Source organism: Epinephelus moara, chromosome 24 (genome assembly GCF_006386435.1).
Source record: "Epinephelus moara isolate mb chromosome 24, YSFRI_EMoa_1.0, whole genome shotgun sequence".
NCBI classification, from domain to species: domain Eukaryota; kingdom Metazoa; phylum Chordata; class Actinopteri; order Perciformes; family Serranidae; genus Epinephelus; species Epinephelus moara.
Window position 1 is genome coordinate 39058690 of NC_065529.1, and position 23587 is coordinate 39082276.

At 40.1% G+C, this 23587-nt stretch overlaps 2 protein-coding genes across 2 annotated transcripts; one reads left to right on the plus strand and one right to left on the minus strand.

The window, feature by feature from the left end:
• The first annotated feature begins 339 nt into the window (after nucleotides 1-339).
• nudt3b (nudix (nucleoside diphosphate linked moiety X)-type motif 3b) lies at nucleotides 340-13182 on the plus strand. Its single transcript, XM_050038415.1, has 5 exons — nucleotides 340-645; nucleotides 3332-3442; nucleotides 7783-7827; nucleotides 7947-8031; nucleotides 8361-13182. Exons 1-5 carry the CDS (start codon nucleotides 547-549, stop codon nucleotides 8555-8557), a joined length of 537 nt encoding a protein of 178 aa, XP_049894372.1. The 5' UTR covers nucleotides 340-546; the 3' UTR covers nucleotides 8558-13182.
• A 2174-nt stretch (nucleotides 13183-15356) lies between these two features.
• rps10 (ribosomal protein S10) lies at nucleotides 15357-21287 on the minus strand. The gene is made up of 6 exons (XM_050038416.1): nucleotides 21187-21287; nucleotides 20564-20713; nucleotides 18601-18775; nucleotides 16811-16888; nucleotides 15777-15832; nucleotides 15357-15442 (listed from the first exon to the last, which is right to left on the minus strand). Exons 2-6 carry the CDS (start codon nucleotides 20711-20713, stop codon nucleotides 15401-15403), a joined length of 501 nt encoding a protein of 166 aa, XP_049894373.1. The 5' UTR covers nucleotides 21187-21287; the 3' UTR covers nucleotides 15357-15400.
• Nucleotides 21288-23587: the final 2300 nt, after the last annotated feature.

Sequence of the window (23587 nt, forward strand, 5' to 3'; positions counted from 1 at the left end):
TTAGATCAGTTTTGAGGGCCATGCTGGCGCTGTCCATTACCTGCGGTGCTGAAACTGATTAATGAAACCAGCACTAATCAACCATTTTGTAATTTCCGCAGCACACTACGTGGATAACGTTACATTTTAACCCTCCAAGCACTGTGGAGCGATCTTATTTAAATATATCATCCTCAAACAAGTGGCCGTGACGAGCTAGTTGGAGCCAAAAGTGCCAGTTTCCCTCACCGGCTCACTCCAGTCAGAGCGCGGTGTTGCGTTTTCCCCCTCCCGTCAATCCGTTACTCGGATTCTTCAACGCCTGATAGGTAGTTTTCTTACGCCCCCCAGAGCTGTTAAAGGGTATATTACGTCGTGGGCGTAGCGGCTCCTTGTAATGGCGACCGTGCCGTAGATGTGCCTAGGTTTGTGAAAATGAAGCGAAGAAGAAGTTATTTCTTTTAAGTAAAACGCCGAGGTTCCCCGGAGGAGGACTTTGCGTCTACAACCATCACCTTTATAAGTGGTAAACTTAGCTGTACTTTTGAACTTTTGTGCCCTTTTGAAATGATGAAGCTCAAGTCGAACCAAACCCGGACGTACGACGGGGACGGCTACAAGAAGCGGGCCGCCTGCCTGTGCTTCAGGAGCGAGAGCGAGGAGGAGGTGAGTCCGGGGATGTCGCTGTCTGGCGGGCCAAGCTAGCGTTAGCAGCCGTAGCTGCTCCCTGTGTCTTCTCTGTCTGTAAATCGGTGTATTTATCAACAACAGCTGGGGTTTTATGCCAGCTGGAAACGATGGCTCACTTGTTTCTTGGCCTCTCTTATTACCCTCTGCTGTTGTGTATTAAACGTTAGTTTCGAGCTCGTACTTACCCAGGTGTTATGTAAGCCTCTTTAGCTGTGCATAATATACCAACCTCGGCTTTTTCTACTTGGAGTCAACCTGTTAGCTGCATGCTAATGCTAACGTTAGCCCGCTAACTAGCCGTGTTGCTGCTGTGGGCAGCCGGCTCACGGCCAGCGACCACAGCCCACAGCAGACCGTGATGAGTGGGGACTTTGTCATAATCAGGCTCGGCTGGGTGGAAAGCGTTGTTTAGCTTTCCTAAGTGACAAGTTTAAACATTTGTCGGCTCACGTCACAGATGATTTGGCGAGTAAAATAACTGTTAAGTTAGTGTCAGCTGTGTGAGGGTCAATCCTGTTATGCAGCAGCGTATCTGTCCCTGTGAATTACTTCCTCATAATGTCTGTAAAATATGTATATTGCTGTATTGGTGTAAATATAATGTCTATAAAACATGTGTATAAGTTATAGATTAAGGTCTGCCTCATCACATGAACACAAAATAATGCACATTAAAAAAATACTCTTTTTACTTTGAGCTTTTGTTGCGTAGTAATGAACTTTTACAAGAACCACTCGCCATCAAATTATGAAATACTCAATATATACTTTAATTATTTTATAGGTAATGTCAAACTCTCTTATTTATATATACATAAATTAGGGGTAGGAATCACTAGAGTATCCATGATACAATACTATCACGATACTTAAGCACAATACAGTATTATTGCAGTTTTTAAACATGCTGCAATATGCTGAGTATTGCAATAAAGTATATTGCAATGTATTACCTTTTTTAACACTAAATTGTGCCTCTAAAGGAAACTTTGTCAACATCTGTTTTGTCTGATAGGATAAAGTTTTCAATCTGTTCATCTCAGTTCAGCCATTTTTTTTTTGTGCAGCAGCAAAATATATCTAGTGGATTGTAAAAATGATTGATTATATTATTCTAGTAGGATACATAATGTTTAATATGTATTTGTAATATTAATAATTTATATGATAAAAAAATTAGGCTAATACTTGGCACTTTGTTATGATACAATATTGCCACACAAATATTGTTGGTTTTCCCCACTCCTAAGAACTTTAGTTTTTAATTTTGTTTTTTTTACTATCTTCATAATTTATTGTGTCCCTGAAGTAATTTCTCACCCTGTCAGTTTGTTGTTTCTTGCCTTTTCCAAAAGAATAAAAAACAGAAGATGACAAAGAAGACTAAAAGACTACAATTCCATTGAGACCTTTTTCATTCAGGAAGTGATGTAATTATTTTTGGAGGGAACTTAAAGGAGTTAAGTGGGGTGAGCTTAAACTTTAACTCATGTCTGTTTTTCCATGGTTTATGATATTAATCTGTTTGTCTCACTGTTACAAGTTACACCGCAAAATTTTGAAAGTTAATCCAGTCAAAAAAATGTAAAGAAATAAGACATTATGTGTAAAATGTTAGCAAGTTAAATCTGGATCACTCACAGAGCTAAAAATTTCCCACCCTCTTAGGTCTATAGACTAAACCAGTGTACCCATAAGGATTATTATTTGAGTTTCTGAGATTGACCAATATGTATTCCTGACAGTTTAAATGTGTCACTTTTCATAATGAAGAAAACATGAAAAATCCAGCTTTTCCTATTTTTCAAAAGTTAAGAGGCCAAAATGTTGCTGCATGACAGGAATGACCCGTTAACATTAATACAACTGGTATTTATAGCCAAACATTGGACTGATATGTAACTATTAGCTGTGCTACCTTTAGCCAAAAGACAACACCCAGTTATCTACACTGCTATGTATTTTCAATTGTTAACATTCAGTATACTAAGATTTGTATCATGTACTCTCTTTAATGACAAACCTCTTTGTTAAAGAAAATCACCACGTAGTCAGTGTAACTGTGTCAATGTGCCACTTGCTACCTTCCACTCTTCCACTAAAACCACTCAAAGTAGTCTTCAAAGGGTTATATGAGATCAGAGGTGATTTTGGGAAGCTGATGTCCAGTCAACAACACGCACAAAGATGTCTTTGTAATGGAAACATTATTACTGGGGGGGTGACTAATAGAGACTTAACTCATTCCTCATTTTGGTGAAAGAAGGGCCAGTTTGTGAATAACTTGGGCTGCTGATAACTGAAACACATCAGTCTGACCTGCACGTAGCTAGAAACTTTTACAGGAGACTACAGTTTACCAGATCGGCTGTCAGCCAAGCCTCAGCTTGTCTTCCAACAGACTGTTGACACCATGAACTCATCCTGCTGGTGTGGAAAAAAAGCAAATAAAGTGACACGAGCTTGGTAGCTTTCAGTGGCTATTGTGTCACACATTGGGGTTTGGCTCTTCTTCCGTTTATTACCAACACAGATCACTGAATAATCTTGCTCAAGCAGCATCACTTGTGTAATGGGGACACACACCAGTGAATACACGATCAACAAACAACGTCGAGTTAGACTGTAATGACTAACCGGTCTTGTATGGGATGCTTTACAGGTTCTGCTGGTGAGCAGTAGTCGACATCCTGACAAGTGGATAGTTCCTGGAGGGGGCATGGAGCCAGAGGAGGAGCCCAATGTTGCTGCAGCTCGAGAAGTGTGTGAAGAGGTTAGTTCTGTAACTGTTTTTCATAGCTATTATATCTAATGTAATCTTTTAATGTGGACCCCTTTACTTTCCCTGATGTTGACCTTGTGTAGACTGTGTGCCAGCAAACTTAACTTGACCCTTGTGTCTAAAACATGGGTGTGAAACATGCCTTTCTAGACTTAGCACATAGCCAGGAATATTGTTCTGAGAATGGATTTACATCTGCAGCGTGGCAAATTACATTGAGTATAAGCTTATAAGATGTATTGTGTTTCATTTCTATTAAATCATGTCTGTATTTAACACTGGGCCTAATACCTTGCACCCAGGACCCATTTCGTCAGTGCAGTCATCCTGTTTGCATGGCCAGAGAGCGAGAGAACCTAGCAACATGTAAGCTGTATCATAGCATCATGTTACAAAGCAGTGTTTAGGTGTCAGAGGAGGTCACGCTGAGATTGAACACTGGCTGCCCAGCGGTTGCACTGCGGCACTATCCGATCCCACAAATACGGCAAATGAAGGGAAACGATCAGCTTTCATTCTGTGTATGTTTTAGACAGTTCTATTTTTGCAGCAGCAGCCTGGCTATGGAGGCAGTTTGAAGGGCAAAATGTGTCTATTTTTGTTTGCGAGTGTGTTTTGGGAGGATATAGCAATTGGTAAACAGTCCCACAACTCATTGGAAATCAATAACACTGCTTATACCGCCTACGCATGTCCTTTAGATCAGGTACCCTCCCTCTGTACAAGCTGTTCATCGCTCAGGCATTTTGATCAGAATGGCGACAGGGCACCTAAGACACTGAATCTCACCCGGCTGTCAGCTCCTGGCGGGTCACTGACCGTATAAAGCCTATTCTTTGTGTGTGATCCATCACACCGAGGGATGCTGATATCATCCCTTATCCTGGCTCACGCTGTTTGGTAGCTCAGGCGGTTGCAGGACGCAGTGACTTGCCAACACATTTCCACAGGGTCAAATGCAATGTCACATCACCACTGAGGTTTAAAAGTGCTAAAAAGGCCGCATTCAGAAACTTTACGGTGACTTTGAGTGGTACTCAATGCATCACCACGTTCTGTGGCTTCCTAAGCTTCTTATTGGACGGTGGTGTAACAGGACATATTCTAATCCTGACAAGCTTATTCTGATGACCATATGAGCGGTGAGTGATCGCTTATGCTTATTGGTTTGGAGCCTTGCCAGAGACAATAGTGGAGACGCAGCAGTCAGGAGCAGGCTAAAGGTTACAGAGGGTTTCTTTTTCTATCTGACTGTTCACAACCTCAGCTCATGCCCGGTAGTCGTACGCACTGCATCAAGAAGACACAGGACAGTATTGCATAACTTGTAATGCTGCTTCAATGTCGTGCATCCTCTCCCAAGACGATGCCTAGTAGTGTTCAGTTACACGAATGTTTGACTTGGGAGACAGTTTCCATCTCAAAACATACAGGTTGACTTTTGGCCTATTACTTAATCCCTGGCACATCTTTGTGGTTTCTAGTGGTGGTGGGCCTGTTCTTTTGCATATGATCTTGCTGAAGGCCTGAAGAGTCCAACTCTGAGTCCTTGGTACAGAGGGTGCAGTCAACATTTATTTATAGACTGAAACTGGAACCTGAAGAAGAAGCTGCAAAGATGTCAGCAAGTGGTCTGGCTCTGTATCTAAACCTGACCTACTATCCACCTCTGGGAGATCAGATCTACTGTGGGGATTATTTTTGTTATGAGAATATGTTAAAGGTAACAAGCAAGCTGTCCTCTGTCTTTAGGAAAGGCTGTGACATATTTGCATGGTTTGGGTGTTGAGGTCACGGGAAGAGTTACGGCAAGTGACAGCAAAACGGATGTTGTGTTGTTTGTTTGTGACCTACGTGATCTTTTATGGTACTCAAAACATCTTGTAGTGAAGCCGTCAGTATGTGACAGTAAGCGATAGCGGAGCGGAGGTGTCTACATGTATTTTGCAGCTGCAGAATTTAGAACTGCAACAATTTTTGGATGACGGAAAGTTTTTCTTGAAGTCATTTCTTAAAGGGAACCTGTTGTGCTTTTCTATATTTTGTGTCTTATATCCAGTGTTACAATGATGGATGTTCGTATTAAACGTGGCCAAAGTTTCATATAATGATGTAAACGTATGTAGAAGTAATCCCTGTGAGCAAAAACCGCAGGCTTCCTACTGTTTTGAATACTCTGTTTGCAAATGTTTTCCTACTGTGTTACAGTATGACATCATAGTGTACTGGATTTCTTTATATGGTCATCTGCTCCAGGCACGCTACTGCAAGTGCTTACATTACGTGCCCTACACTGGTAAATGAAGCTAAATGCTAACGTCAGGGAAACATGTAAACTTGGTTGCTGATGTTGTAAATTTCTCCCCAATTTCAGATCATATTCCTGCTGGAACATGTCTGGTTGTGTTTAGAGGCTTTTATTGGTGATTTTACAAGGTAGAAAGTGCTGCTATTCTCAGTTACAGTCACTCTGCAGCTGCAATAATGGTTTTGAGACGCCAAGATATGGAAGACCACATAACGTTGACCAGTTAGATCAGACTGGACTTTTTCGGGAGGGGGTATAAAGAGACAGGTGGTTAACAGAGCGTCTCAGACAGACTATGAAAACAGGTGTTCTCGCACACACTGTATGAGGAAAATAGTGTTTTTAGGCCGATAAAGCATGTGAACATGTTCTAGTAGAAACCTCAATTATAAGTATAACCCTGACAATGAGCATAATAGGTCCCCTTTAAGTAAAAACACCAAACTTTTGCTAGTTTCAGCTTCACAGGTGTGTCAGTTAGCTAGTTTTCTCTGTTTTGTATAATTGTGAATGAAATATTTGGGTTTTGACTGTTGGTTGGACCAAACAAGACATGAGGCTTGGGAACCGATCGGCCAAAACATTAAAACCACAGGCGGGTAAAGTGATTAACATTGTTCATCTTGTTATGATGCAATGTGCGGCTTGAAATCTTTGAGTCCTTGCGTTCTTTTGGATGCCACTTAAAATGATCCACTCACTCAATCACCATTACAGACCAAGTATCCCCTCCCATGGCAACACCATTCCTAGATGGCTGTGGCCCCCAAGCTCAAAGCATTGGCCCGGCCTCAAAAATCCCAAGATCCCAATCTGGGCGAACATTTGTGGGACATGCTGGTACCCCCAATCCACAGTGGGGCCTCCTTCTCACCTGTTGTAGCATGAACAGAGGACCTCTGGAGGTGCCCCATGGTGTCTGGCACTGCAATATTGGCAGCAGATCCTTTGAGTCCTGCGGGCCGTGCGGTGGGGTACCAGCACGTCCCACAAATGCTTGATCAGATTGGGATCTAGGGACTTTGGAGGCCAGGTAGACGTCTTGAGCTCTTTGGCACATTCCTGGGGCCATGCCTGAGCAGTTTTGCCGTTGCCATGAGGGTTTACTCGGTCTGTAATGGTGTCTGGGTGGGTGGAGCACGTCAAGTGGCATCAACATGAATGCCAGGACCCAAGGTTTCCCAGCCGAACATTGCATCAAGGAGATTATCAGTGTTATTCACTTTACATGTCAGGGGTTTCTTTGGTAGAGTGTTGTGTCAGAGCCAGTCAGAAAGATTTGTACAGCAGCAGTGGGCTTGACGAGGATGAGGCCTACCTGATTGTAAAGATAGGAAACAACATACATTACAGATAAGGGAGACACCCCTGTAGAGTTAGCATCTGATGAGAGAGATGATTTAGGAACAACATCCCTGACCGTATCCAGAGGTGGTCTGGCTGATGGGATCACAATCTGTCCTCAGTGTGTTTTGAGTGCATTTACACCTGTACTGTCAAGTGGTCTAACACTATCTGACTGCAGTCTTATCACCCAAAATGACTTTACTGCCAGGGGTAAAGGGGGTCTGTTGGTGACTCTGTTTTCAGAGCGTAGACTGTCAGACTAATTTTATTACTTACTTTACTTACCGTTGCCTAAATTAGCCCTCATTGCACTGATGTGTGAAATTAATGAAGAAGGAATCAGAACATGCAGAACACGTCTTCAGCTTTGGGTCAAATTTAAGTGAGTGTTTTTGTGTATTTAAAGTCGTGTGTTACTCTGAGGATTCAACAGCAACCCTGGAATTACACGGAGTGAATTTGCAGGGGATAAAAACAGTCTCATGATGTAATGTAATCCACTGCAACACAAACAATTTCAAAATTAAAGTCTCAACAAAACACTACGGGGTTCAGAAATGCAGTGTTTACTGTCAGGCGCCTCTGCCTCCACATATTTAAGAATAGCCCTGAGGTGTAACTGCGTGCTGCGGTATGTATTTGCACACCGTTTTAATCGTTCTCCTTTGTTTTACAGGCCGGTGTGAAGGGGACTTTAGGTCGCTTAGTCGGAGTATTTGAGGTGAGGCTTGTTTGCTGTCGACTTTTTTTCTCTCTCTTTGGTCTACAAATGTCAACACACTGTGCAGCATGTTTGCGAATGAGAAGTGAAAACATGACAGTGTTTTCCCCCTCTTACAGAACCAGGAGAGGAAACACAGAACCTACGTCTACGTTCTTATTGTAACAGAGTTGCTGGAGGACTGGGAGGACTCGGTCAACATTGGTAAAGCACCGCATTTGTTTACTAGTCAGAATGGGGATCATACGGACAAAGTTCTCAGGCAGTCACATGCTGTCTGTAGCTTTGTTTTTCTTTCCCAGGCCTTGGTGATATTACAGTCCAGGGATTTTATTGTATGTTTGTTGGAGGGTGGGAGGGGGGGATTAAAACACCAGCTTTGTTCCTGCCCTTGTGATTTTCACTTCAGCGCCATGCACAGCACTGATAATTAGTCAATGCTATTTTTTCAGAATGTGTTGATTATTTTTTTCCCTGTGTCGTCTCTCACATGTCTTAACTTGTTCCACAATGGTGTCTTGTTCTGTCGACAGGGAGAAAAAGGGAATGGTTTAAAATAGACGATGCCATACAAGTGTTGCAGTGTCACAAGCCTGTGCAGGCCACCTACTTCGAGGCTCTCCAGGAGAGTTGCCTGACCAGTAATGGAACACCTTTGGTGGCCACGATAGGCGGGGACCTCTCCCCTACCTACAGCATCAATCAGAGCTCCGTCTCGGGTATCAGATAACTAAAACCATAACTCTGACACCTTTCGGGAGCTTTCACCACCACTTGCGCTCTTACTTGTGTCATTTCTCTTTCTCTTCTCTGTTCTTCTCTTTTCTCTTTCTGTCTCAATAACATGGTTTGCCTTGCCAACTCCTTTGTGCCAGAACTGTGGCACAGACTTGATGACAAGTGTCGGTTGAATAGTCTGAAACACTTTGTAAATGTAAATGTAATTTTTGACCCCTATTTTTTTTTTTTTCTTTTTACTGACAACTGCATGAAATGTCCCCTCGTTCCCCTCATCCTCTTTCCTTAACACGCCCTTAGCGTGGTGTTTATTGAATGCAAGAACTACTTTTTACTGTTGTAATGTAAAAGTGTATACTTAGTGCTTAAGCTGAAGGCTTTTGGTGGTCTTTTTAAAGTCTCCTCCATTTGTTTTTTTCGGTTATTTTTTCTGTGAATGAATGTGCCCATTAGTGTACTCCCTCCCCCCTGTTAATAAGGATAGGATATGTCGTCTGTATCTGGATGAACAGAATTGTGGGAAGTGACTTGTCTTGCATGAGCACTGTTATGTTGTGTCTCACTCGCTCGAGTGACCTGATGCTGACTGTGCAACAGACTCGTGGTAAGGTCTTTTGGATTCTCTTCATTTTGCTCCTTATCGTGGTTATCGATGTCTCTCTAATCAGAAGGATACGGCTCCTCGCTAGTTTTTCCAATCTCAAGTGTCAACTGTGTTTCTCTCTTATTTGGGAAGCTAGCCAAGCACTACAGGTTTCACTCTCAGACACAGACATCTATATACTGTAAAGAGAGAGAAAGAATGTCAACATACAATGTCAAATGAACCACCTTTCTCCTCAGTGTCTTTACCTCCTTTTAATCCTTTTTTTGTTTTCTTTTTTTAAAACCTGCTTTCTTGTGACTGACTACAAAGTCTTCCTCCACACACTGAGAGGGTAGAAGTAGTAGATTTAAATAAAAAAAAATCATGGACTTGTAATTTCAAAATGCAGCACATATCACTTAAGTTATTAAAAACCATTTCCATATTTTACTCCTCACATTCAGTTTGGTTAAAAGCAATTGTTTACACTGTGTTGGTAACGGCACAGGTGACTTTAGTGGGCACTCATTATGGTCATTTTTTTTTTTTATTTACCCTTCCTGTTAGTATTTAATCTGCATCCCCAAAAACACTCAAAACACCTGCTTGACATCGAACGTAATGGAATCTATAATGCTGATGCAGAACAAACAAGCCTTGTACAGTTTGAGACCTCGTTTTTAACATGTAAAATGCTTTTGGATACTAGTTCTTTTTTTTTGTTTCTTTGTTTTTATGTTTTTTCTCTCTAACGTCTGGCAAAAGTCTCTTTAGCCGAGCTGTGTCACTTTGGCCTCGATGTGGCGTGAGGCAGCTGGCTCAATACTGTGAAACTGGAGGCGCTGTAGATAGCATGTTAGAGGTTTTTATTGTAAATTGTTTATTTCTGTATAGATCAAAGGTGAGAGTACAAATGACAAAACACCTCTTACACATCTGTGAGTCCGACGTGTCATTTCAACTGAGGCTGGAGGGACAGATTGATCTCGTGCCGTTGGCTTTGGAGCTGTTGGGGAATTTTCTCTAGAGAGAGAGAGAGAGAGAGCTTACAGCACATCAGAGGCTAAAGAACAAGGACTGAGGCTGTTGGTGAGAGTTAAGAGCCTATTTATAAGCAAATATTCTGGAAATCCTTTTCTTTTTCTTTTTTATGGCAAAACAGATTTGTGACAGTGAGAAATTACTGTTCTTTGGCTACGTTATAGTCTGAGTTTCCAAAACCACTACTTAGTTTAAAAGTAAAGCCAACCTGAAGCTTCTTTTCTGGCCAGCAGCTGTTCCACTTTCCCCAGTTTTCCCACTGAGGGTTTCTTTTGTTGGTCTTTCTCAAAAACTTCCAACATGATACTGTGGTTTTCTGTCCATACTCAGATCTGTAAGATTTTTTCTTGGCCACTTGCGTGCAATGGAAACAAGCTGTAAACGTTACTCTAAAATCAGTTTTTTAGGTTTATATGGAAAACTTGTTGGCAAACAGTTGCCTGTTGACACATCTGTTTGTGTCCGCTTGATAAAAGTAATGCTGTGTTCACACTTTGAGCAACACAGCAACAGTGTGGCCAGCTGAGTTGCCGTTGAAGTGTTGCTCAAGTGGTCGTTGACGTAGTTACATCATCACGGGCCTGTGCGTGTCTGCTGTTGGCGACAAATGCTGTAATCCAGTGTACTTGAAACTTTGAAAAAAAAAAGAAGCAACGTCTGACATGGAAAAGTGTGACCGAACAGTCCTCTAGGTCGGAATTTAGAGTTGGACACTAAGGCGAGATCCGTCGAGTTCGCCAACATAAACACATCTGAAGTCACAGCAACATGGCGGCAAACAAAGTTAACCTAGCGGAATTACCTTTTTCATCAGTTTCACTATTTGTAGTGTTTGTGTGTGTTCTACAACGTAACACTATTGACTGTGGTTCACACTATTAGGCTCGGCACATATTAAAACCATTTTGAACTGCTGTACGTTATCTAAATGAGCAAAGACAAGCAAGACAGTTGACTGACTTTACACGCTGTTTCTTGTCGCTAATGGATCGAAGGTGGGAGCATCTACTCGGAAATTATCGACTTTGTTGCAGTAGATTGCAGGAAAAGCACCGCGACTTAACAGCATCTAAAACTTGTATTTGGTAGCGGCAAAATCAACACAAAACAAAAACATGATTGGTTGAGGCCTCACTGGAGCACTGAAAAAATTGAGGCCAGCTCAACTTTAAGTGTCTGGCGTCAGTTTGTAGCTTCATGTCACCGCCTTCCTTTGAAAATGACTTACAGCCTGTTGCTCTGTTTCTCACAGTGTGAACACAGGCTTCAGACCACCTCCAAATGTGGTCTGGGTGATTGGATCTCAAGACGTGTTAGCTTTCATACGAGTTGTCATGTCAGCCATGGTTATTATAGAGACATTGATTGTAGCAGCGCTAAATTGTTTATGGATACTAAACTCTTCAGTCATTTCAATACAGATTAGTCTCAGTACTCAAACTACAGCTCTGATACGGTTTTGATCGTGCGCCTATTGCTAAGGCTCATGGGAGCTGTAGTTTTTGGATGCAGACAAAGTTTAATTGTTTAATCTTGGTTATAATGATGTGGTGCTCAAAGGTGACCGACCAGTACTGTAGCAGACGCTCATTTAACTTTGATTATGGACAGAAGACTCCAGTATCATGACTCAGTCCTTCAAAAAAGCCTTCATGGGAAATTAGACTGAGAACTGAGAGCTGGTGGATCAAGAGCTAACCTAGAAAAGAGGCAGGAAGGATCTCTACAGTGACAGCAGTGGTGGTGGTCGTCTTTACTCTTGGTGTTTTCTCCCAGTTGTTTGAAGGGGCACAATCCGGCCAGCAAATTTAACTTAAGACGGAGTCCTTTATACTCCCTGAATAAAGAGAAAAACATTTAGTGAACATGGAAGGAGTGTGGAGTCTCCTTCACAACGGTTTGAGACTTTGACCTCATTTTATTGCTGCGAATCAGAAAGGTGCAGTGGCCAAAGTCTTACTTTACGATGCCCTATTTGGCACTTCATGAGAGTTCGTGTTGATTAGACCTTTAAGTCTTTATTGAAATGTGCAATCGGATGTTAAGGGGATGATATACGGTTAAAAAATTTCAAATTCTCTTAAAGTAATTGGTGATTTAATTAGCTCTTGGTGGTTGGATGCGGGTGACAGGTACTGTCAAAATGAATGTGAGGAGGATTTCCACATGTAACAGCCAGTGACTTAATTATTAATGACCACTTGTTTTTGATCCATACTTTTGTTTTTAGTTTGTTCTTTAATCTGTTGTGTTGTTGACAAGCTAATGTCTTGTAAATAGCTAACACAGCACCCTTACAGCCAGAGGACGCACTTTGGCAATGGTTAATAAGGATTAGAGTCCTTTTTTTTTTTTTTAAACAATTCCCTTCTAACTCGAAATTTAGGCACTTCCTGACAGTTGTAAAGGGATCAGGGCCGGAGTTCAGGAGGGAATTTATGAAGTACATGTCTCCATATGAGCATGCCAGAGTTAATGTGGAGTTGAGATGGAGCATCTACCCCATCTCAATGGGCTCTTTTGTATGACATTAAAGCTTCTGAACTTTGGGGAAGACAATTAAAAAGAGAGCTTCAAAACAGCCACTTCCTTTCCTAACCAAAGGTGATGGTTTGAACATGTATTGCCCCATCTTGTGGCCAAAGCAAAAAATATATTAAAAGCACATCACTTTGCAGCTGAGGATTATAACAGTATCCTTTAGCGTGAGAGCCAAATGGTCATTTTCATAACTTAATGAATTTAGTAATTAGACATTAACTGAAAAAGCTCTTAAAAAAAAGATCGACCCAAAATACTAGTAATTGACTAACAAACTAAACACATGTGCACCTGACCTCAGCCTTGAAGTGACATTCTCCAAGGTATACGTGTCACTGGAATTTTTCTTTTCCTCTCTTTTGTCATTTGGGACTGTGGAATAAAACCAGTGTGAGAAGACTGAAGATTGTAATATAAATGTGCCAACAAATAAACACCAGTATTTCACATTCAGGCCAGTGTCGTTGATTGTGTGTGTGTATGTATGTATGTCAGTGTGGTGTTAGTGCCTGCAGGACTCTTTTCATACAGTAACACTACACATTAGATAAGAGGACTGATTTTAAGAATACATACTGATTACAGTCAAACTTTTACTTAAAGTCATTAAATATAATCAAGAATATAGAGTGTTATATTCTACATACATGCTTTTTACTAAAACAATATATTCAGAAGAACCCCCTTTGTAATCATTTTGTAAAACATTCATTTTACGTAATGGCTTACCCGGTTGGGTGTCTTGGTGGGGCTGGAGCCTATCCCAGCTGACATTGGGTGAGAGGCAGGGTACACCCTGGACAGGTCACCAGACTATCACAGGGCTGACACATAGAGACAGACAACCATTCACACTCACATTCACACCTACGGACAATTTACAGTCACCAATTAACCTGCATGTCTTTGGACTGTGGGAGGAAGCTGGAGTACCTGGAGAAAACCCATGCTGACATGGGGAGAACATGCAAACTCCACACAGAAGGGCTCTTCTCTCACCACCACACACATTGAAAAAAACACAGTTTTGAAGTTGTGGCTAGAGCCTCTGACATCCTAAACCAACACTTTATACTTATACTAAGCAGACTTTCAGTATGTTTTGTGTTCACTGTAGACAAGCAGACACAGAAAGTGAAAATACAGTGTGCTGTTGATGTACACGGTTGATTAATTATGGATGGTGGTGAAACAGCTTCAGGAACATGTCAGAAAACAACAAAAAACACAATTACATTTTTTTGGGAAAAAGCAGCTGTCGTCTCTGTGAAGTCTAATAGGCAGTTTGTTCCTTGAAGTTGTGGTTTGTTTGATGGCCCATGTATCATTTCATTTTAATATAAAACAGACCTATTTCTCCCAAAACTGCATACTGTCATGATTAATATGACGTATTTAGTGTGTACAAATGGTAATGTATAGATTTGGGACACTGCGCCCATTTTATTTGCCAATTGCATTGTGGGACAGTAGTGCACATCAGCAGCACTCAGAAATAAAGCTTAGTACAAAATTTTTTTGAGCGTACTTCATGTAGTAATTATTCCAGTGCGAACACACACACACACACACACACACACAACTTGTGTAGAATTAGCGTGTGGTGAGGAAGTGGGACATGTTAATGGGCATGACTTCACATTACAAGACAGAGGAACTGCATGTGACATGTCATGTGTGTAATGACACATAAGTATTGCCCTGAAGCAGAAGCTGTTCCTTGTACTGAAGAAGCAGACTTTACATTACTCCACGCAGTCTAGACACCGGTTTGCATATTTAATAAATGAGTGTATATATTCCCTGTGTAAAGTTTTAGGGCTCTGCACACCCTCAAAGGTGTTTATGCTTTTACTGCCTGATAAAGGTTCTCTCTGTTCAGGTGGAGCTGTTACAAATTACACAAGGTCACCAAATTTATACAGTAATAAAGTGGTATGAGTCTGTCCTGAGAAGTCGTCTAATCAGGTGAGGACACCTGTGTGGGCGTACCAAGGAAGTGAAATGGCCTCATCAGAGCCAGCCCTCTTTTCCAATCATGTCATGAGCACAGAACAAGACCCCGCAGATCTGGAGCTCCCTTTTAAAATCGCTTCTTAAAATGTATCTGTTCATAAAAGCCTTTTAATTTTAGCACTGTTAAATTTATATATGTCTCATTAAGTTTTCATCTTGTGTTGTCAGTGGTTATTGTATTCTTTTATTTTGTATCACCGTTTGATTTGCTGTACCTCAGTACAATCTATAGGGCAATTAGTTAATACTAATCCAGTGAGTTTATATAGTGCACAGCAGGTGTATATCTTATCAATTTCATGGCTTCAGTTTCAGGGTCCTAGTGCATGCTGCCTCACCATGAACGTTGGTGAGTTTACCACTTCATTAATGATCCAAGAAAGAAAACAATTTACATCAAGTCTCACTAACTTGATCCTGTTTTTAATTCTGTGGTATGTACAGTATCTGGTCACGGTCATCTTGACGTGTGCTGACTCTTCTAAATCTAACCCTGCTCACCATCTTCCCTCTGCTCAGTGTTAAATAAAGATCTGAGAACGTTCATTTTCAAAATTCCTCACCAGCCACGATCCTCAGGAATACAAACAATACCGAGACAGCCGAGTTGTATTTTGATTTTCTTTATTGTACAGAAAGAGGTGGTGAAATTTACTGAGGCTGCTGTCCTCTGCCGCGTCCAAACCCTCCCCTCTGCAACAGGGAAAAGTTCTTGTCAATACATCAGTCAACCCGAGTTCAACAGAAGAATCAAACTTTATAACTGCAAATTAAATTCAGCCTGCTGACATTCCTGATCGGAGCCATTGTAAAACCGCACCCACAGGCTGACAATGTTTCAGGGAGGAATGTTTGACATTCTTGTCGTATAATTGCCGTGGAAAACATTCCTCATTACCCATAATAGAAGTAAATGATTCAAGACCAGAAATATGCTCATCTTGTCGACAAATAAAAATTCCCACAAAGGGAAACTGAAGGAACATAATTCAGTGTTTAACAGTGTAAATGTGGCAGCAGTACTTACGAACTGGAATTCTGTGGCAGCTCCAGCACCGGCCTCGGCTTTCTTATCAGCACCAGCTGATGGACAAAGTAGGAACGAACCAGTCAGACTTTCAGTTTTTATAAGCTTAAAAACACAAGAAACTAGCAAAAAAAAAAAAGCTCTTATACACGCACAATGCTGTGTTTACATTTGAGAAAGTTTTCAACTGCATTAACAGGAAGATACCAACACAGATTACTGTCAGAGTTGTCACATCAGTGAGTCACATCAGTGAATTTCAGTATTCTGTTCAGGTATAAGTCGTTGCTAGTTATGCCTAGTTCACACTCCACTTTAGTCCAGATTTTCTGCTCACGGACAGCTTCATCAAAAGCTACAGATCAGAGGCAAATCAGCATTTGTGTTGCAAATTGGTGCTTGAGAACTTTGTGTAAACCGCTCAAAGATGCAAACGAAGATGCTCACCAATGCATCGCAGACGCTTCCCGAATATCTAGCATGCTAAACATCTGGAGCTATTGGGCAGCTAACAGCCAGTGAGAGTGCCAGACAAGGGCTGAGGACAGAGACAAGTGGCACTCTGCGAGGTGTGTGTGTTTGAGAGAGGGAAAGTGACGAGAAAGGGGGAAGAGGAGGTGGACTATTGCATTCAATGTTTCTGTAAGTTCTTAGCCTGATAACTTTGCCTTGTACTGCATTGATAGTGTTAGCTGGGGATGCATCAGGTGGCATTAGCTTTTAAACTTGGTAAAACGTCTCAAGCAAGTCCAGTTGCCTATGATACAGCACTTAAGACTTCAATGCGCCCATTACAAGACGGCAAGTTGTGCAGTGTGAACAGAACAGAGACCTGACGATGCTGACAGTCATGTAGTGTGAACTTAGCTTCATAGAGCGTTGTCAATGCATCATACTATCTTAAAAATCAACCTACTATTTCAAGCCAAGGTCATCATTTCTACCTGCCTCACAATGCTGCTCATTTCAATGATGAACACATCATGAGACCACCTAAGCAACTCCATTCATGAGGGTGATAACAGTATACTTACGGGGTGCAGCAGATCGCCTGTATGCATCTCTGTCGGCCTCACTACGGTTAAGGCGGGCGGGCCTCTCTCCTTCCATTCCTACAGAAATAAACACAAGAACAATTTCAGTTTTAAAAGTTCAGTTTAAGTCAAAGGCTTCATTAAATACATGTGTGCATGTGTAAGGCAACAGTATTTATAAAAACTTGGTCTCTGAGAATTCATGAACAGATCATTCATGACCAACTTTAGGACATCTGTACGCTTAAGGGGGAAATACACTCCCAGAAGGCACTGCTGTTACAGACTACCACATTTCATCTTGCACTTAAACTCTAAAGCGAGGGATGAATGATATGTGGTGGCAGATACATCATTAGCCAGTAAGAGTATTAAATTATTGTTCCCATAATGGAATTTCAGCCGATAATTATGCGCCCCACACACACACACACAGAGCAGACAGCAGAGTCAACTCCAGTCTACTGCTCGTTATCCATGAGAGCAACAAAGACCAACAGTAAGGAAGACAGTACAAGCAGTCATCAAACACCCTTTGAATAAGCAGAGCATTGACTTGTGGAAATGCAGCGTCTTCGCCCCCTCTGCCTGCTCTCAGGTTGCTGCCCCATCTAAACCCTGGTGTGTTCACACAGACATACCAAGCTCATTATGCTAATAGTGACCTGTATACAAGCTACAAAGGAATGTCAATCGTATGTGGCGGTTGAGCATAATAATAAGTATCTGTAAATGAGTTGAATTCCTGTGTATGCTGAGGCTGAGACCACCCAGTGTTTTCACATCAGCAGCAGAGGGAGGATGACAGAGGCGAGGATCAGTGATGCCAAAGGGCTGTTTACTGTAGAAGGCTTTAATATGCACCCTGTGTAAACAACTCTGAGAACTTTAAGTAATCATTAACCAGTCAAAGAGTATGTTAAGTTTTCTGATGGATTCTGCACCATACACATGCAGCTCTATAGCTCACTCTGTTGGTTGAATGGGCAACAAAATAATTCCCACCCTTTGGTGGCCACAGCCTTTTCCCCATGAGACGGAAATTTGGCATAAAGGTCGCAGCAATTGCAAATTTTACACTTGTTAAAAAACTGTTGTGTGGTTATTACAAAAGAGCTTGACACAAATTAATTATTCTTTATTCTGGGGACAGTGACGGCTCTCTTGGTGTTGTATTAGAAAAAATAAGATGTCACAACATTTTAGGGGGATCCCACAAAGATTCCTGTTTGATATTAAGATACATAAATGATATTAAAGCATCAGCTGTTCTGAATAAGGTGCCAGACCCTGCAGGACCACATTTCAGTAAATCCAACTTTCAGCCACAGACAAGCACTGATAAAGAGGATGATTATCTGGCTTGTGATTTCCCCACGAGTCCCAACCCTTCCTACTAAATTAGTGGAAAATCTTATTGGCTCTTGGCTGGTAGCTGGCTTTGCATTTCATGATTATATAAATAATTCAGTTTCAGGTCATCTCGGGGTGAAACTCAGCTGGAATAGATAAACTATCAGAGTTGCTGAATGTGTAACACTGAGCCATGGCTGCGGCCTTCTGACTCCATGATGTTAATCTCTTTGGAATGCGTCCACTCAGCAGGTTTACATCAACAGCTAATGACTTGTGATTTCTGTTAGTCAGACTGCAACATTCAGAGGGAGTCTATAATCAATCTCATGTACTTTGAAAACTAAAAACTTGACAGATTAATGCAGTAGTATCATGGCTTCAAAAGCAAGCAACATTCAAACAATCCCATATTATCTGTGTATCCGGGAGCTTACCCTTGGGCCTGGGCCTTGCGGTCTCAGGGCGGGTCTGGCGACGCAGGGTGGCGGGCACAATCTCAGGGGGAAGGTGGAGGAAGTCCCTCAGGTACTGGATACCTTCGTTGGTGAGGTACCAGTAGAAATGACGCCAGGCGAATTGCTCCTTGACGTACCCACAGGACTTCAGGGACTGGAGGAAAAGCGCAAACATTTTTTAGTTTTCACACATAGCACAATTCATCTACTGTAAGCACAGGCTACGTAGTACACCACATGTTTCCTTTAAGGCAATGGTTCCTTAACTTTTCTGCTATGCTCCCCTTTTAAATGTTGATTTTTATTTTATTATTTTTTAATTCTCATGCCCGCCCACCTTCCTTGCCACAGAAAACTGTTTCTTTGCAAGCATGATTCTCACTGAGAACTGTGAAACTGCTTTTTAGTAACAAAAGACAAAGCTCATACGATACTGAGACACGACTGCTTACTGAGCATCACCCTTTTCTCTTCTCTCGTAAAAGCCAATTAGATCTGTACCTTGTTCACATAAATACTCTTACATTAATATTGTTCCACTTCAACTAGTTCCACACCACATTTTTTCTCCCATAGTCATGTGCGTGTCATCAGAAAAGTCTCAACACCTTCCATGTGCCTCTCATGCATTAACGTGCATTCAGGTCAGAGGGGCAACCATCAGTTTTTCTAAAAGATAACTAACCGTTAATATCTGACAAACCCAGAAAGTGTTGAAACCTGCAATGCTGTTCTGTTGTTGTTACCACAGTCCTAAAAGACTTGTAGCCATCTGGGTGAAAACAACAAATTCAAACTAATACACGAGGCTGAAACTGGGGATATGTGTTCCTCAGATTGGGAAATAGAGCATCAAATATCAGTATTTTTAAGATATTACCTGGATATCGATATTGCAACAATTAGGGCTGCAACTGCGTGAGATTTTAACGGTACAATAACTCTCAAAATATTGCAGTTTCACACTACCATGGAAATAAAATTGTCAGAATGACCCTTGAAGGAGTTAAAACGGAAAGGTGATTTTAGGTTAAACAAACATTTTATTACTATATTTAAAACTTCAAACCATTTTTGATTTAAATGTGTAAAAAGTCTCCCTTCCTAACATTATTAAAGGTTGAGATCTTCTGTCCAGTTGCATTTTTTTCCTCCAATATGATAGTTAGGCAAATATACATGCTACAATAACCATCAACTTTAATATGACAGTGTACCTTGAAACCAGTATACTGTTGCAAACCTTTCAACAATATTGTAGGATTTGATAAACAACCAGTAATGTGGATATAATGACAAGTGGGTTCAGGCAAATTAAAAGAGCCAGAACAGTCTGGTAAGTTCAGAAAAATTACATCACTTTACTGTAGTGCAGACTTTAAAACCAGGAGAAGACAACTCGTGATACCCAAAATCTATGACATTATCCAGTCTCATATCATGTTATAGATACAATGAATACATTGACCAGCCCTATTGGGAACAACTATTTAGGAGGATGAGAGCTTAATTCAGCTGTGCACTGGACTGTAATGACTACCAAAGGCTGAACACTAAAATTAAAAGATAAATATATTTACACAGTATGAGAGAGGATGATGCTCAGTATTTTGCATTATCTTATGGATCCTGAGGTCTGTGTTAGTTAAGTTTTATGAACTTAATCTACTGCTTCTTGAAGTGCAACAGGCGGGAAATACCTGAGCTTCGCTGCTTGTTAACACTGACATTACAAATAATAACTTACCTACAGCTAATTCCATCACTCAATACTGATACTGACAGCATCAAAAACTACCCTGACAATTTAATGTCAGTACCCATACCCTGCTTTGGCTCTACAGGAAACAGATCACTCACCATCGGCACAGCTCGGTTAAGGCAACATTCACATATAACTTTAACTGTGTCAGTGTCCAGCCTTCATCATCCTGCTTCTCACCTGCATCGCTTTCATCACATGAAGGTTGGGCACATTCTTGTCAGCAAGCTCCGGATGCTTGGCCAGGTGGACATCTTTCTTGGCCACCATGACTCCCTCCTTGAAGAGGAGCTCATAGATAGCAATGCGATTCTTCTTGGGCATCAGCATCTGTGTTAGATGACACATTCATGCATCAGTTCCCAATAGTACTGGTTACAGGCAGCTCATAGTAACTGCCACTACCATAGCATGTTAGCGGCTAGCATGTTAGCCAACCTAGCCTGGGTCCACATATCGATATAAACCAGAGCAGCAGAAAGCAAACAAACGAACGTTGTATTAACTACATATACATTTGTCTTGAAGTGTTCACAGAGCAAGCCACAAACGTTTATATACGTTAACGTTGACTATAGCGGACCGCGTTAACCGAGAAAAATGGCAGCCGTTCATGAATATCAGTGCCAGGGTTACTTCCCCACTTCTAAGTCTAATATCCACCATTATAAAGCGTTTAAGACTAAAATACGTTTACGGTTTCCATTTTAATATTAATAATAATCAAGCATCAAACATAATTGCTTTATAACACATGAGATGGTGAAGATATATTTAGATTACGGCGCCGGGTCTGTCTTTACCTTTCCACTTGTAAGGGGACCGGAGTCGGAAGGAACGACAATCGTTGACCGGGAAGGTTTATCGTCTCGGCCCGGGCCTGCTGGAGAGGTGCCGCCCCCTGCTGGTGCGGAGGGGAAGAGCAGTACTACAGTAATACTGTACCACAGACTGTATTTATTTTTATAATACATAAAAAAAAATCCATCTAGGTTATAATGAGGGTTTTTTTAATGAAACATATTTTAAAATAATCTCCTAATATTACTTCAATTCTCATCCAATGCTCTGGTGAAATTAATGAATAATAAAAGCAATTATGGGTCTGTTTATGCTTAAATTCTGTCATTTTTATTGCCTTTATCACACTGTTTGATCTCCAACATGAGTATTTTATTTAATATTATTTTATTTCATTTGTTTTTTGTTTTTATCTTATTTGTATTCCATTTTATTTCCATATTATTTTTTAACTTACTGATTTTATTTACGTCATTACAAGTTTTGAAATGTTTTCATTCTGGTATAACCATGTGAAGCACTTTTTAACATTGTTTTGAATAATTATGTATTATTATTATTATTATTGTTATATAATTATTGATAAAATGTTACTTATGCAGTTACATTTATTCAAGCATTAAAAAATGAATACATATTTGAGATATTCAACTCAAGTATTTCCATTCTATGTTACTTTATACTTCTACTCTTCTACTCCAGTACAGTTTAGAGGCAAATATTGCACTGTACATTGATTGGACAACTTTAGTTATTACTACACATTAAGATTTTACATACCAAAGATATAAGATGATTTACATGAATCACTCTTATAAATTAAACATTATAAAATTAATAAAACCTGCTCCACCTACAACAGTCAAATGCCACCCACACATTCATGCATCAGTAATAATAATCCATAATGTGACATACAATAGTACAAGACTCACCGGGCTTGCAAAATGGAGTAAGCCTACTTTTACTTTTTCATACTTACATTTTGCAAACAATACTGATATTTGTGGAACGTTTTCAATGACCATTTAAGACCTTAAGTATAAAGTATTTTTTATATTATTCCTATACTTTTATTTAAATGAAGAATTTAAATACTTCCTCCACCACTGGGAGTAATGAATTGATAATATATTTTGTGACAAACACAATAAAAATAATTAATTCATATCCCTCATGCATGTGTTTCATGATAAAAACAAATCACAATGTAGGTTGTTCTTCACTTTTCATTGCCTACAGCTACATGATTCCTGATTAAAGCAGAGCTGTGTTTGTCAAAGCCTTTTTATGGCAGGTTGATGGGTTTAATAATCAGAAGTGGGAGGAGATGAGTTCCTCATATCAAACAATGAAGCAGGCAGAGGATTTTTACTCAGGTTGTTGAATGAAAAAACACTTGGTGAGAATTAGGGCTGTGAATATCCATTACATTACATCTACAGAATGTAAGAAAATGAGCACGAAAAGAAAACAATACCAAGGCAGATTCCTATTGTGTGAAAACGTATATGAGAATGAATGTGTTTCTGATTCTGTTTTGTATTAGTTTTTGTATTATAAGTATTGTAACATGCATAGCTGTATAGCTGACCTACTGCATAAAGTGAGATTCATTTCTGTGCTTTTTATTGCTAGTTACATACTGTATATAACAGGTCCTATATTTCCTATACAATACAGGCAATGAACATAGAATGACTGTATCAGGGAAGATTACTATTTTTTTATAAGATGTGCTCTCTTTTATTACTTATATAAATTATTGCTCCTACCTGCCTATTGCACCATTGTATCACATTTATTGTTAATTGTACGTTTTTAATGGTGTATTGTTATGTGTCTGGCTGTACCCGTGATGTTTGAGAGAAGCCAAAGACTAATTTATATCCATCTATCTAGTTATATTCACAGACTGTATAAAGGTTATGATGAGTCTTTCCTGTTTTATTGGTTGATTTCATACTTAAATTTCATTAATTCTATACTTTTATCCTATTTTTTTTCTATTATTTTTTTTTAACTTTCAAAGTCTTATTTATTTTATTTTATTATTAAAACCTATCTGTTTATTCATGTTATTATTTTATTTTATTTTAGTTTAGTTTTATTTTATTTTCAGCCTGTTTCTGTTGATTGTTCCCTCTTAAAAACTTGTTTTTTATTTTATTTTATTTCCAGCCTGTTCCTGTTGATTGTTCCCTCTTAAAAACTTGTTTTTTTAATTTCTTATTTTACTTTATTTCCAGTCTATGTTTCTGTTGATAATTCCTTCTTAAAAACGTATAATTTATTTATTTATTTGTGGATTTATTTTATTTTATTGTATTTCATTTCCGTTGATCGTTTCCTTTTTAACACCTTTATTTTGAAAGCACTTACCGGAAGTGTCGTTGTCCGTAA

Bases quoted from the DNA above. Each gene is read 5' to 3' on its own strand.
- nudt3b (XM_050038415.1), top strand. From the start codon at position 547: ATGATGAAGCTCAAGTCGAACCAAACCCGGACGTACGACGGGGACGGC. The intron at 646-3,331 runs GTGAGTCCGGGG...GATGCTTTACAG, and splicing joins GGAGCGAGAGCGAGGAGGAG to GTTCTGCTGGTGAGCAGTAG. The intron at 7,828-7,946 runs GTGAGGCTTGTT...CCCCTCTTACAG, and splicing joins GCTTAGTCGGAGTATTTGAG to AACCAGGAGAGGAAACACAG.
- rps10 (XM_050038416.1), bottom strand. From the start codon at position 20,713: ATGCTGATGCCCAAGAAGAATCGCATTGCTATCTATGAGCTCCTCTTC. The intron at 18,776-20,563 runs GTGAGAAGCAGG...CTTTTCCTCCAG, and splicing joins ATGTGATGAAAGCGATGCAG to TCCCTGAAGTCCTGTGGGTA. The intron at 16,889-18,600 runs GTAAGCTCCCGG...TTATTTCTGTAG, and splicing joins CGCAAGGCCCAGGCCCAAGG to GAATGGAAGGAGAGAGGCCC.